Consider the following 12,935-nt stretch of genomic DNA (forward strand, 5'->3'; position numbering starts at 1 on the left):
GTAACTTCAAAAAGCCACCCTCAGCCTCACCGCAAGTTCACTAGTATCTAGTAAGCTTATACAAGCTTGTTTCAGGTTCAGAAAAAACAAGCTTGTCTCCTCTGAGTCTTGGTCAGCTCCTCCCCAGTCATATGACAACAGCTTGCATGAATTTGCCTTCTTTACTTAAGAACTAATATTAACTTCTTACAGCTTGGAAGGGATGGAGTATGGGATAAAGGATATGGATTTGCCACACCCATGCACTTTTATAATACTAAGTAAGAAGGTGCAGACGAAGAAAAAAAAGCAAGATTTACCTTCTCTCCTGAAGTAAACACTAAAAATGTCAGGTAACTTTTGCATTAAAATCTCTGCCATCTGCAGGGCTCCAACTACTATCTTAAGGTCTTGACTTGACAGCATGGAGGCAATATGACTAAAACAGATAATTTATTAGAATTAGGTTTGTCTTTTCAATTTTGTTCTTTACATAAAAAAATCAAGACAGTTCATCTTGCACATATAGTACTGGAGGACTAAAAGCAAGCAAATCTAATTGTACTTTTTGTAAAAGCTACAGGACTGAAAAAGGCTTCTTACTGCCTAAATCATTTTTACCAAGTTTTAACACATGACATAAAGGAGAGTTTTCTTCCTTTAAAGAACATGGTGGTGTGAAACTTTGTGCTGTTTTTGAAAAACTGGTCACTTTATTTTTTAACTGCATTATTTTAACTAGATTCCTACCTCATGGTATTTCATGTAGGAGAGGTTTCATTAATAGAACTTAGCAGCTGAACGCCATGAGAGTCTTATTCACCCTGTTATTACCTCCAAAGTCATCTTACCCTCAGAAGAGTTTATAGGTAAACATCAAGACATCAAGAGAACAGTAAATGGCAATACTAGTCATTGCTAGTACACATAGCCACATAGGCAACCTAAGTTGCTTAGAGTTGGCACCTACTGCAAAACCTAAGATGCAAAAAAATCCTGAAGAACTGGCAGCCTCAGCTTTTAGAAAAAAAACATTTAAGAATTTGAAAGTACAATTTTCCCCTGAAATAAATTCATTGAAAAACACAATCACAAGTTTGAGTTGTAGGCTCAAAATTTTCATTTGCAGTGGTCAACAAACCCACCTTGAAACAGCATGGTTTTTCAACACATCCTTTAGAAGTTCAGCGTCAGCAAAATAAATTATCCTAAGAATTGCTCTAAGGCACTTGTGTCTAACAGCAGGTCCAGCTGAAGAACTATACACTTCATAAAGAACACCAAACAATGTTTTGATAAAGGATTTTGCCAGTTCTGGGTCCTCTTTCATTAGTTGTGCTCGAGCATCATCCTTCTTCAGTTCTGAATGTCCACCTATGAGAAATTGTGCAACAAATAACTGTATAGGTTTTTGCATCTTTGCTTTGATAATTACTTTCTTTTTCTAATGCTGAATTAGTTTAGCTCTTAAATTGAAAGGTGTAACTTAAGAACCAGAAGTCAAACCTATGGCAAGAAAGTATGTACAAATTCCCCTCTTTCAAGGGGTTATTTTTTTTTCTTCAGTTTTCTTACATATTTCCATAAGCCAGCAAAAAGTTGTCACACAGCCTTTGTTGAGTAAGAGCTGTATGAACAAAATTGTTTCAGAAAATTCTAAACCAGGAACACCTCTAGCTCCCCTCTCAATTTAATGCATTTTCAGTTCCCAAGAAAAGAGTTCACATGTTAAAAAGAATACATTCAGCAGTGTAAATTTTGTTGTAATGCTGTCTTCAGTCACATAAATCAGAATAGTTCGATGTTCCACATAAACCACAAGAAATGTATTAGCTGAGTAGCAGACTGTTGTATAACCCAGCTTAAGTTAGCCACAGACAGACACCAGGTGTCTCCTAAGCTGTACTTACTAGTGTTTGTATTGGCTAAAGGGTTTGGTTTTCGCTGAATGGCACGTGCTGTTCCAGTATCCTCATTTATTTGCTGCATAGAGTTAAAATCAATAGTATAGACACGCCCAAGCGTAGACAGGCTTATCTCATCCTCACCAACCTGATGAGCTGCCTAAAAACAAGAAAGGGTTTAGAGTTAAGAAATCCCTAACAAATAGGAAACTACATGAAAGCTGATGAGAGGGACAGTCAGAAAAACAATGACTGACAGAAATACAGTAAGAAGAGTAATTAAGCAATTCACCCATTACTGAATACCAACATGGTGTAATATTACAGCAGGAGGACTGAGGAAACTCATGTTTCTTACTCAAAGAACAAGGCTGATATTTTCAAAACCATAAAGAAAGAACTCAATTCCCTAGAAAACCACAGATATACTTAAAAAAAACATCACCACACATGTGTGTGTGATTACTACCTCTATTATTCGACTATCAATCCTGTTATAGGGATGCCAGAGACCCCTGTCATCTCGCCATTGCCATATTGCACCATCTGTATTTTGCGCATTTCCTTTCTTTAGCATAGTATCAACAGCAAAGATTCCCTCTTTTGGCAGGCAAGGCATCAATTCACTGTAAAGAACATTAAAACAGCATTTTACTAGAAGTACACAATAAGGTCCATCTAAGCTGAAAACTAAAAGTTTAGGAAAAAAAAAAAGCAGGACAAACGCTAGCTAAAAAAAAAACCCAAAACTCCACAGTAGATTTTAACAGAGTTGCTGCCCAAGATTAATCAGTTTTTTTCCAGTAAGATTACCCATGTAACTTCAAAAAGCCACCCTCAGCCTCACCGCAAGTTCACTAGTATCTAGTAAGCTTATACAAGCTTGTTTCAGGTTCAGAAAAAACAAGCTTGTCTCCTCTGAGTCTTGGTCAGCTCCTCCCCAGTCATATGACAACAGCTTGCATGAATTTGCCTTCTTTACTTAAGAACTAATATTAACTTCTTACAGCTTGGAAGGGATGGAGTATGGGATAAAGGATATGGATTTGCCACACCCATGCACTTTTATAATACTAAGTAAGAAGGTGCAGACGAAGAAAAAAAAGCAAGATTTACCTTCTCTCCTGAAGTAAACACTAAAAATGTCAGGTAACTTTTGCATTAAAATCTCTGCCATCTGCAGGGCTCCAACTACTATCTTAAGGTCTTGACTTGACAGCATGGAGGCAATATGACTAAAACAGATAATTTATTAGAATTAGGTTTGTCTTTTCAATTTTTTTCTTTACATAAAAAAATCAAGACAGTTCATCTTGCACATATAGTACTGGAGGACTAAAAGCAAGCAAATCTAATTGTACTTTTTGTAAAAGCTACAGGACTGAAAAAGGCTTCTTACTGCCTAAATCATTTTTACCAAGTTTTAACACATGACATAAAGGAGAGTTTTCTTCCTTTAAAGAACATGGTGGTGTGAAACTTTGTGCTGTTTTTGAAAAACTGGTCACTTTATTTTTTAACTGCATTATTTTAACTAGATTCCTACCTCATGGTATTTCATGTAGGAGAGGTTTCATTAATAGAACTTAGCAGCTGAACGCCATGAGAGTCTTATTCACCCTGTTATTACCTCCAAAGTCATCTTACCCTCAGAAGAGTTTATAGGTAAACATCAAGACATCAAGAGAACAGTAAATGGCAATACTAGTCATTGCTAGTACACATAGCCACATAGGCAACCTAAGTTGCTTAGAGTTGGCACCTACTGCAAAACCTAAGATGCAAAAAAATCCTGAAGAACTGGCAGCCTCAGCTTTTAGAAAAAAAACATTTAAGAATTTGAAAGTACAATTTTCCCCTGAAATAAATTCATTGAAAAACACAATCACAAGTTTGAGTTGTAGGCTCAAAATTTTCATTTGCAGTGGTCAACAAACCCACCTTGAAACAGCATGGTTTTTCAACACATCCTTTAGAAGTTCAGCGTCAGCAAAATAAATTATCCTAAGAATTGCTCTAAGGCACTTGTGTCTAACAGCAGGTCCAGCTGAAGAACTATACACTTCATAAAGAACACCAAACAATGTTTTGATAAAGGATTTTGCCAGTTCTGGGTCCTCTTTCATTAGTTGTGCTCGAGCATCATCCTTCTTCAGTTCTGAATGTCCACCTATGAGAAATTGTGCAACAAATAACTGTATAGGTTTTTGCATCTTTGCTTTGATAATTACTTTCTTTTTCTAATGCTGAATTAGTTTAGCTCTTAAATTGAAAGGTGTAACTTAAGAACCAGAAGTCAAACCTATGGCAAGAAAGTATGTACAAATTCCCCTCTTTCAAGGGGTTATTTTTTTTTCTTCAGTTTTCTTACATATTTCCATAAGCCAGCAAAAAGTTGTCACACAGCCTTTGTTGAGTAAGAGCTGTATGAACAAAATTGTTTCAGAAAATTCTAAACCAGGAACACCTCTAGCTCCCCTCTCAATTTAATGCATTTTCAGTTCCCAAGAAAAGAGTTCACATGTTAAAAAGAATACATTCAGCAGTGTAAATTTTGTTGTAATGCTGTCTTCAGTCACATAAATCAGAATAGTTCGATGTTCCACATAAACCACAAGAAATGTATTAGCTGAGTAGCAGACTGTTGTATAACCCAGCTTAAGTTAGCCACAGACAGACACCAGGTGTCTCCTAAGCTGTACTTACTAGTGTTTGTATTGGCTAAAGGGTTTGGTTTTCGCTGAATGGCACGTGCTGTTCCAGTATCCTCATTTATTTGCTGCATAGAGTTAAAATCAATAGTATAGACACGCCCAAGCGTAGACAGGCTTATCTCATCCTCACCAACCTGATGAGCTGCCTAAAAACAAGAAAGGGTTTAGAGTTAAGAAATCCCTAACAAATAGGAAACTACATGAAAGCTGATGAGAGGGACAACAGTCAGAAAAACAATGACTGACAGAAATACAGTAAGAAGAGTAATTAAGCAATTCACCCATTACTGAATACCAACATGGTGTAATATTACAGCAGGAGGACTGAGGAAACTCATGTTTCTTACTCAAAGAACAAGGCTGATATTTTCAAAACCATAAAGAAAGAACTCAATTCCCTAGAAAACCACAGATATACTTAAAAAAAACATCACCACACATGTGTGTGTGATTACTACCTCTATTATTCGACTATCAATCCTGTTATAGGGATGCCAGAGACCCCTGTCATCTCGCCATTGCCATATTGCACCATCTGTATTTTGCGCATTTCCTTTCTTTAGCATAGTATCAACAGCAAAGATTCCCTCTTTTGGCAGGCAAGGCATCAATTCACTGTAAAGAACATTAAAACAGCATTTTACTAGAAGTACACAATAAGGTCCATCTAAGCTGAAAACTGTTTGCTATTGTTTTACTGAGATTATGGATTTTAACATACCAACCAGACCCAAAACCTAGGGCTGACTAACTTACCAGATAAGAGAAGTAAGCTCATAAAGTTCTTGAGGACTTCGTGGAACAAGGTCAATTTGTTCTTGACAATTCCCATTTGAGGCTCCACAAAGGAGGAAGTGAAGCGTTTCTGCAATATCTATACAAATTATTATTTATGAGATTGTGCATATCAGATCATGGATTCCATTTTGTGTTAGACACTATGCAAAAGAAACAGTCACTGCTCTAATAAAACAGACAGCAAGACAAAAGTCACTTCTTTGAACATTTTAAGAAACATGTTTATCAAGTCTCAGGTTTGCGGATTTTTTGAGTTTTGGAATTTTTCCTTGACAGGACAACTAGGGGAGAAAACATCACTCATGGAATTTTCTTCAGGGGAATGTACAAGGCAGTTGAAGTCAAAAGTCAAAATTTAAGAGATGAAAAGCAGAAAACAAGTGAAAACTAAGACAGCTACAGAGTGGTTATTTTTCTTACAGTCTTCCCTTAGAAAAAGCCCTTCCATCACATGTTTTCTTCCACCTGGTAAAGACTATGGAAAGGATTATTCCAGTTGTGTTGAAGTGAGATAAACTTGTGCAGCTAAATACAGACTTAAAATTAGGCGAGTACTCCAGTGACAACAGCTAGAGACAGGAAAGGGGAGAAAAACCCCTCAGGAAAAAAAGCTTTCAACAAGATGAACTAAACTTTGTAATCCCAGGGGAAGCACAGTAGGAGAGGGAAAAGTAAGAACACATTATTTGTATAATCAAGTTCACAAAGTCATGTGTTTACTACAGGCATTAACTGAAAGAGGTTTCCCCAGAACACGAAGGAGAAAGAACTCACTTTGCTTCATAAGCTGGACCGCAAGCGTAGGACAGTTGGAGCACATTAAGGAAAACATGCGCACCACCATGATGAACATTCCTGAGCTCAGGATAGGAGGCGTCACTACCAAGAGTTGCTGGATATTTGTTAACAAATCCTTGGAAGCAACCTGCTGGAGTAAGTTCTTTGGGATGGAAAAGCAAAGTTAAAAATGTTAGTCTGGCTTTGAAAGGTAAAATCTTAGAAGAAAATGAGGGAGGGAAGAAGGGGGGAAAAAAATGCATGCTCCAAAAAAAGACACCCTTACCTCCTCATGCTGGAAGTTGTCCACTAGCCGTGCAAAACAGAGGCAAGTGCTTTCAACAGACTTTTTGTCCTATTATTAAAAAAATAAAATAAAAATAGACTGAATTAAAATATTTTAATTTGCGCTAGATTATCTTGTCATTTTACGGCAGTTGTAACACTTCTCCAAAAAGGCCAGTCAAATCACATTTTACAGAACGTGAATTTTAAATTCATTTATACAGTCCAAACTGACCTCTTGATATGGCATATTCCCTGGGAAACACAGTTGCAACACAAATACCTTTAGGGGCCTTTAGAGATTATTAACCAAAAGGTCTATAGTATAATTTTGGAATTGTACAACAAGGAACCAAAGAAAATAGAGCTACAAAGCCTAAACAACAAGAGCTATAGAAGAAGCAGGAGTCAAAGCTGTTCTACAGAATGCATGAAGCCTGATTTTTTATATCATACCCTGCAGCCAAAAGAGTAAATCCAAAGATACCAAACAAAAGATAGCTCTAAAAACAGCTCTAATTAGAAGTTCATTGAAATACTCAGAAAGTTCATCTGAGCATAAAAATACACTTCTACTGTAAGGGTGACTGAACATTGGAAGAGGTTGCAGGAGAAGCTAAGTCTCCATATTTGCAGTTCTGAGGTTTGTTTTTTTGAAGTTAAAAACAAAACAAAAATCCTACACAAAACAGCTGCACATGGTTCTGGCCAATGTGTTCTAGCTGACCTTGCTTAAGTAGGGAATTAGGGCTATGATTACCTAACTCAAGATTTTTTTTTGCCAGAAAAATTCCACTTCAAAGTTTACTGAAATCTTACTTTTGTGGGCTGTAGCTTTTCTTCAGAGAGCAGGAGTCAGTACTTGTCCCTACTACTGCTGAGAATGGTGCTTTTATGTTTCCAAAGCACCATCTAAAGCTGACATTTGACTTCAGTGAAGCTGTCTCAAAGATTCAAGTAGTCTCTCAGCAAGAAGATATTGGCAAAGTTAAGAATAGCACAAGAACACAAAAGAACATTACCTGGAAGCTTCAATTTAGTTGTATTTATTAAGGAACAAAATAATGTATCCCTTTTCCCCTTTTTAACCTGGATCTGCCAGCCAAGCAGTATATCCAAATCTCTTGGTGCAACAGAGATCATGAGTACTCATTTATGGACAGAGCAGGATAGGCAGATCTTAGTAGTCCCATTATTTAGGATTCATCACTTCAAACTATTGTATAAGAGTAAGAACTTTTTTTTTTAAGCCATAAGCCCTCCCAAAGTCAGGTGGGGGGAAAAAAAAACAAAATCAGAAAAACACCCACAAAAATTTATGCTGAACTTCTTGAGTGAGTTTGAAGTGGGAGGGAAACTTGGAACTCCTTTGTTAAAAAAAGAACAATAATGCTACTGGTTTTCCTCTTACTGATGAGCAACTAGTAAGGACTACAAAGTTGCTATTATTCACACTGTAAGTTAAAGTACCTTACGTAACTAATTTTACAAAATTAATAACGGTGTCATGAATCCTTACAGCATGTTCACAAAAAAAGTCCACACACATTAGAATACAACAACGTGACAGTACAGAAACGTTACGGCTATTACGACATTTAAAAGGTAAACAGTAAAGAACAAGATATCTGAAGGCAACTTTATAATACTTTCAGGCTAAAATTAAAGTCTTCCACTTTATAACAGTTTCTTACCTGATGGGTTAACCTTTGTGTAAGCAGTGGCAAAGAGTCTGCCACAAAGTGAAACTCATCAGGTGTTATACTCTGGCAGCAGTTGGCAGCAATAGCTAGGGCATTCCTCTGTGCATTTATACTGAAGAATTCCAGATAGAGTAAACAGTCTGCCAACCCACCCTATAATAAAATAAACATTTTCATTCTCAGTACTGCTTATGTCACAGAAGCTTGTTTTCTTATTTCATCTTCTCAGAAGATGACCAAGATGTAGAACTGGCACAGGTTAAAAAAAAAGGGAGCTTTCTTTTTTACTTACTGCCTGCAGAATGGCTTTACTATGCCTGCGTGATAACATCTCCAGAGCTGTAAGTGCCTGCTCTGCCACATCAATGCACTGAATAACTTGCAGCTACAAGAAAAAAGAAAGCTTGTAGATTAATTTCTCAACCAGTTTGTAAAAGTAATAGTATTTATTAACACTTGGACAGTTAGCCTGTACTAAGACATGTATGCTACAGTAGCTGCACTGTAAGCAAGATAGCCGATTTAAGGCTAGATCAGCTATATTACCTACTCCGACTTACCAGTTTATGTAATTACACGGTATCTTTGTAACACTAATCAGAGAAAAAGTTCTCAGTGAATCAGACACTGCTTTTCAGTAAGGATGTGAACAAAGAATAAACCTGTTTTAAAAAGCTTCTCACACATTGAGCATTATCTTTTAAGCTATGAAAAAAAAGTCATGATCTTAGAGTTATATCATAAAGTTAAAACAAAAATAAAAATCCTCTCTGTTTAACACTGTTTCGATTTCATTTTACCTTTTCCAAGAAGACAGGAATTGCATCCACCACTACTGCAGACGATCTGGGAAGTGCTTCCATCATATACGTTAAGGCCCGACACGCATGGTTCATCTATTAAACATACAGGTTTATTTTTTTTTAAGTTGCGATTATACATTTTTCTATTTAAAAAATTTTTCAAACATTACAAATCACTTACAATATCAAAGTTGTGCTCCATCTGCAGCAGAGTTATCTGTGTTTTAAAAAAAGAAGTATTGTTAGTTTAGTAAGTATTTAGAAATCTAAGTAAGTGCACAAATCAGTATTGTAGCTTTTGACTCAGTACTTTGAATTTTGGTAGAAATTTCAGAAGAGCCACTACTTATACTTGAGCTATTAAAGAGTTAATAGGACTATTCATTTATGAAAACACGTCCTCAAAACCAAACAGTAAGATACATGGATTGACACACACGTGTGTGTGTATATATATAATTAAGAATATTTCATTTAAGAAAAATATTGAGTGAAATATTGCATCCTCCAACAGAAATATGAGATTTAATCTTTACCAAAGCTGGTACAACACTCTTGACTGGAAATCCTCCTAATGTTTCTTCATTTCCCATGACCAACAGCTGGCACATCTCAATCACTGCCTGTAGTTGCTGACTTTCATCAGTGGCTTGGAGACCTTGTAAAAGCTGTTGGGCTTTGGAACCTAGATATCCAGGAAAAAATATTAGGAAAGAACATATTAGAAGACGTAAGTGTTCAAGAGAAATGTTATGCTATACTTCTGCCAGATTGGAAGACCAAAGATAATTTCTTTTCCTCTGTATTTGTAGTTTCATTTCCTTTCCCTGTCATAAAAAGGGGGGGGATAGGAAAGGGAGGCAAAGTCTCACTCTTGGCTGTCTTTCCAGTGCAGACTGGTCAGCACAGGGTGTCCACCACACTGCTCACCACAGTCCTCTTGCCAACCTACAAGAGGTGTCAAAACCCACACCACTCCACCTTTAGAAAGTAAAGGACTTAACAACAAAGCCCCTTAATAAAACAGCACATGGAGTCTCCATGGAACCCCATCCTCTTCTTGGCAGGCAGTATAACAGGCTGCCTTTGTCTCTCCTGGGAAGCCAAACAGACTTGGGCTAGAAGGTACACATCTTATATGGCTGCATAATGCAGACATTGTGGCTCAAGACTAAGAACCATGCTCTCACTGACACACTTCCTGAAGACAATTAGTTTTAACTGAAACCCAAGACAATTTTTAAACTATAAACAACACACCTTAGAACTGACAACTACTACTAGTTTTAAAGCTAGCTTAAGCACTTGTTTAAAGCTAGCAAAAAACCCAACAGGGTTGGAGAGGCCTTTTGTTAAGCAGCCCATCATGCAAAAGAAAAAGATAAGGAAGGGGTGAAAAGGCAAGAACCCTCCCTTCCCCACCTAGAAGGGAACATTAAGATGCCCCAAAGAAAAAGAAGACAAGAAATATGGCCAGAACAAAGTTTATCTTCCTTATAGGACAGCAAGCAAATTAGTATTATTGACCAATGGTCTAGCGCTATCATGACATACAAATCTCCAACATGTAAAATATTGTATTAAACTATGAAGCTAACACAAATATTAGAATTTACTAGTGGCTGAATTCTACTACTCTGGAAGTGGAAAGAATTAAGTCAAATTAGACAAACTTTGCTTACTAGCTCCACTTCCAATTGTCCTGTGGAAGAGCTGCGACATCCGAGGACCAAGAGGGCCAAACAGGTGAGGAGGAAGACCCCTAGCCTCTAATAGAGCTAAAAGCAAACAGAGGATAACAGCCATTGTCAAAGCTTCTACATTTATTTTTAAAAGCTTAAATTCCATGATGCTATAATTTAAGACTATTAGAATTTCGATACTTTAAGTAAGAAGTATTAGGTCACTGCAGCTACCTTGATTTCCAAAAAAACCCAAAAAAAACAGAAGGATGATCTTTAGGGAATAATTTACTTATTTTTGTATGCATCAGAGCATTTAGGCCCTTTAAGAAGTCACCCACTGAGTTTCCACAGTTACGTATTTCACAGAAGAAATCTGGTCTACTAACTAAGTCTAGATCTAGAATATTAGATACACCAGACTGCAATTTCAAGTCCACACAAAATAGGTTAAGTTTATGTTCCCATTTTCAGGAATTGAGTTGCACTATCAATCTGAAAAAATAACACTGAGAAAAGGGTCAGAGCTTCATTTGTTTTTAAGCATGAGAGGGAAGGACTTCAGATGTAGGGGTTTTTTTGGTTTTGTTTTTGAGCACTTTTCAGTAGTCTTACTTAAGCTAGACTAAGTGGGTGATTCTGATTTTTACTGTAGGAAGCATAACTACTACTGATCAATACAGGAACAATGAATAGTAAAAACCAAGTCAGCTCAATATTCCTAATGCATACCTATGCTTACTGAGGACTATGAGCAAGTGACACAGCATTCATTTCCACATTAAATATCCAGATTAACCAAAACTGGTCATATGCAAGGGAGATCATGATCTCAGAACTGGCAATGGAGTGGCAAAATCATTAAAACAGTTGCAGGACATGCAAACTGAGTTTCTGTATTCTCAGGTTGTGAGACTTGAATCATTTAGCCCAAGCACAAAAGCAAGCATTTTAAGAACACTTAAGTTTTGTTTGGTCAAAGCTTAAAGCAACATGGGTATCAATGACAAGCACCAAAAAAAAAAAAAAAAAAGGTTATCCAGAAGCAGGCAGAGTTCCAACAGGCCTAACCTGACCTGTCAACTAGAAAGATGCTTGCAAAATCTAATTTTCATATTTGAGCTTACACACTTAACAGGATTCTCTACCCCCACTTCCTCCTGAAAAATCATCAATAGTACTGTACTATATACCATATAAATGAGTAAGGACACTAAGGACACTAAACCATTCCCTCTAGACATTATTTCCAACTTCCTGCATCTTTAGTGAATTAAAGCTTGTAACTCCATACTTCAGATCTACAGTAAGCAAAGCAACACATGCGCAGACAGAGAAACAAAATACAGCCTTCCCACTACATACAATACAGAATTTGGGTAGGTATGGCTACTTATAGGCTGCAAAGAAAAAAATAAATTGTACATTACTAACAACTTTTATACCTTGCAGTCTTCCCATCTCAGAATCATCTGACTCACTTTCTCCAGAGGTTGTCATACCTACAGCCCCAGCAACAGAACTAGAAGCTAAAGAAATAAAATACATGTCAATGCAAGTTAAAGAGCCTTTAAAGCCATAAATCTGCATCAATTCCACAATTTAACATTGCCACCATCATACTTCTGTACAACTGTAATGTTAAATAAACCAGTCTAATGCTTTCCAAAAGCTGAAGAGAGAGGCTATATCAACATAAGCTGATGAAAAAAAAGTTTAAAATACATCTAGATCAGGAAATTACCTTTCAGACAGATTACCTGGTTCCTTTATTTATATATGTTTTCCTTAACTGAGCGTTACGCTACACTTCGGTTCTATTAATTTTTACTTTTTGCACTGATGAAGCTAGTTTTCAACAGAAACTTCCTACAATCCAGCATAATTGCTGGAAAGCTCATTTGAACTCACAACTGATTTGACCTCATAATTTATTAACAAGTACTATTTAACAGGATTCAAGAAAAATAAACTTGATTACAAATTCCTCCAGTACGGACACACTTGCCATTTTAACAGAAAACTTGTAGCATATTTATGAGTAGTTACAAAGGAGTTTTCAGACTCAAATGCACGTCTTCTCTGCAGAGTTTGATGTCTCTTCTGTTGGCTGTACAGTCATTTACATAGCATCTGCTGATGTTCTAGCTTTTAAAAAAAGACAGATGCCTGAGACTAAAGTCTACTCTACTGGACATAGTTTGGAGACTACAAAAAAGAATAACTGCGATGTACCAGATATCCAAGAGATCAGATTAAAAAATAAGGGCCCCTCTCACTCAAAAACCTT

At 36.7% G+C, this 12,935-nt stretch overlaps 1 protein-coding gene across 4 annotated transcripts in view; it reads right to left on the bottom strand.

The window, feature by feature from the left end:
• The window catches only part of TRIP12 (thyroid hormone receptor interactor 12), a 51,073-nt gene that overhangs the window by 21,175 nt on the left and 16,963 nt on the right, over window positions 1–12,935 (bottom strand). For 2 of the 4 annotated variants that reach the window (XM_010001632.1, XM_010001634.1), the window contains exons 6-19: window positions 12,091–12,174; window positions 10,646–10,741; window positions 9,500–9,648; window positions 9,145–9,180; window positions 8,961–9,056; window positions 8,453–8,545; window positions 8,152–8,313; window positions 6,459–6,527; window positions 6,170–6,335; window positions 5,354–5,471; window positions 5,056–5,212; window positions 4,590–4,662; window positions 3,825–4,053; window positions 3,000–3,118 (exon numbers count right to left, since the gene is read on the bottom strand). In XM_010001632.1, the coding sequence (XP_009999934.1) occupies window positions 3,000–3,118; window positions 3,825–4,053; window positions 4,590–4,662; window positions 5,056–5,212; window positions 5,354–5,471; window positions 6,170–6,335; window positions 6,459–6,527; window positions 8,152–8,313; window positions 8,453–8,545; window positions 8,961–9,056; window positions 9,145–9,180; window positions 9,500–9,648; window positions 10,646–10,741; window positions 12,091–12,174 (1,647 nt within the window). Of the gene's footprint in view, window positions 1–2,999; window positions 3,119–3,824; window positions 4,054–4,589; window positions 4,744–5,055; window positions 5,213–5,353; window positions 5,472–6,169; window positions 6,336–6,458; window positions 6,528–8,151; window positions 8,314–8,452; window positions 8,546–8,960; window positions 9,057–9,144; window positions 9,181–9,499; window positions 9,649–10,645; window positions 10,742–12,090; window positions 12,175–12,935 lie in introns of all 4 variants that reach the window. The other 2 variants (XM_010001635.1, XM_010001633.1) reach the window with 1 other exon arrangement.

The sequence above is a fragment of the Chaetura pelagica genome, unplaced genomic scaffold, assembly GCF_000747805.2.
Source record: "Chaetura pelagica isolate M959 unplaced genomic scaffold, ChaPel_1.0 scaffold207, whole genome shotgun sequence".
NCBI classification, from domain to species: Eukaryota; Metazoa; Chordata; class Aves; order Apodiformes; family Apodidae; genus Chaetura; species Chaetura pelagica.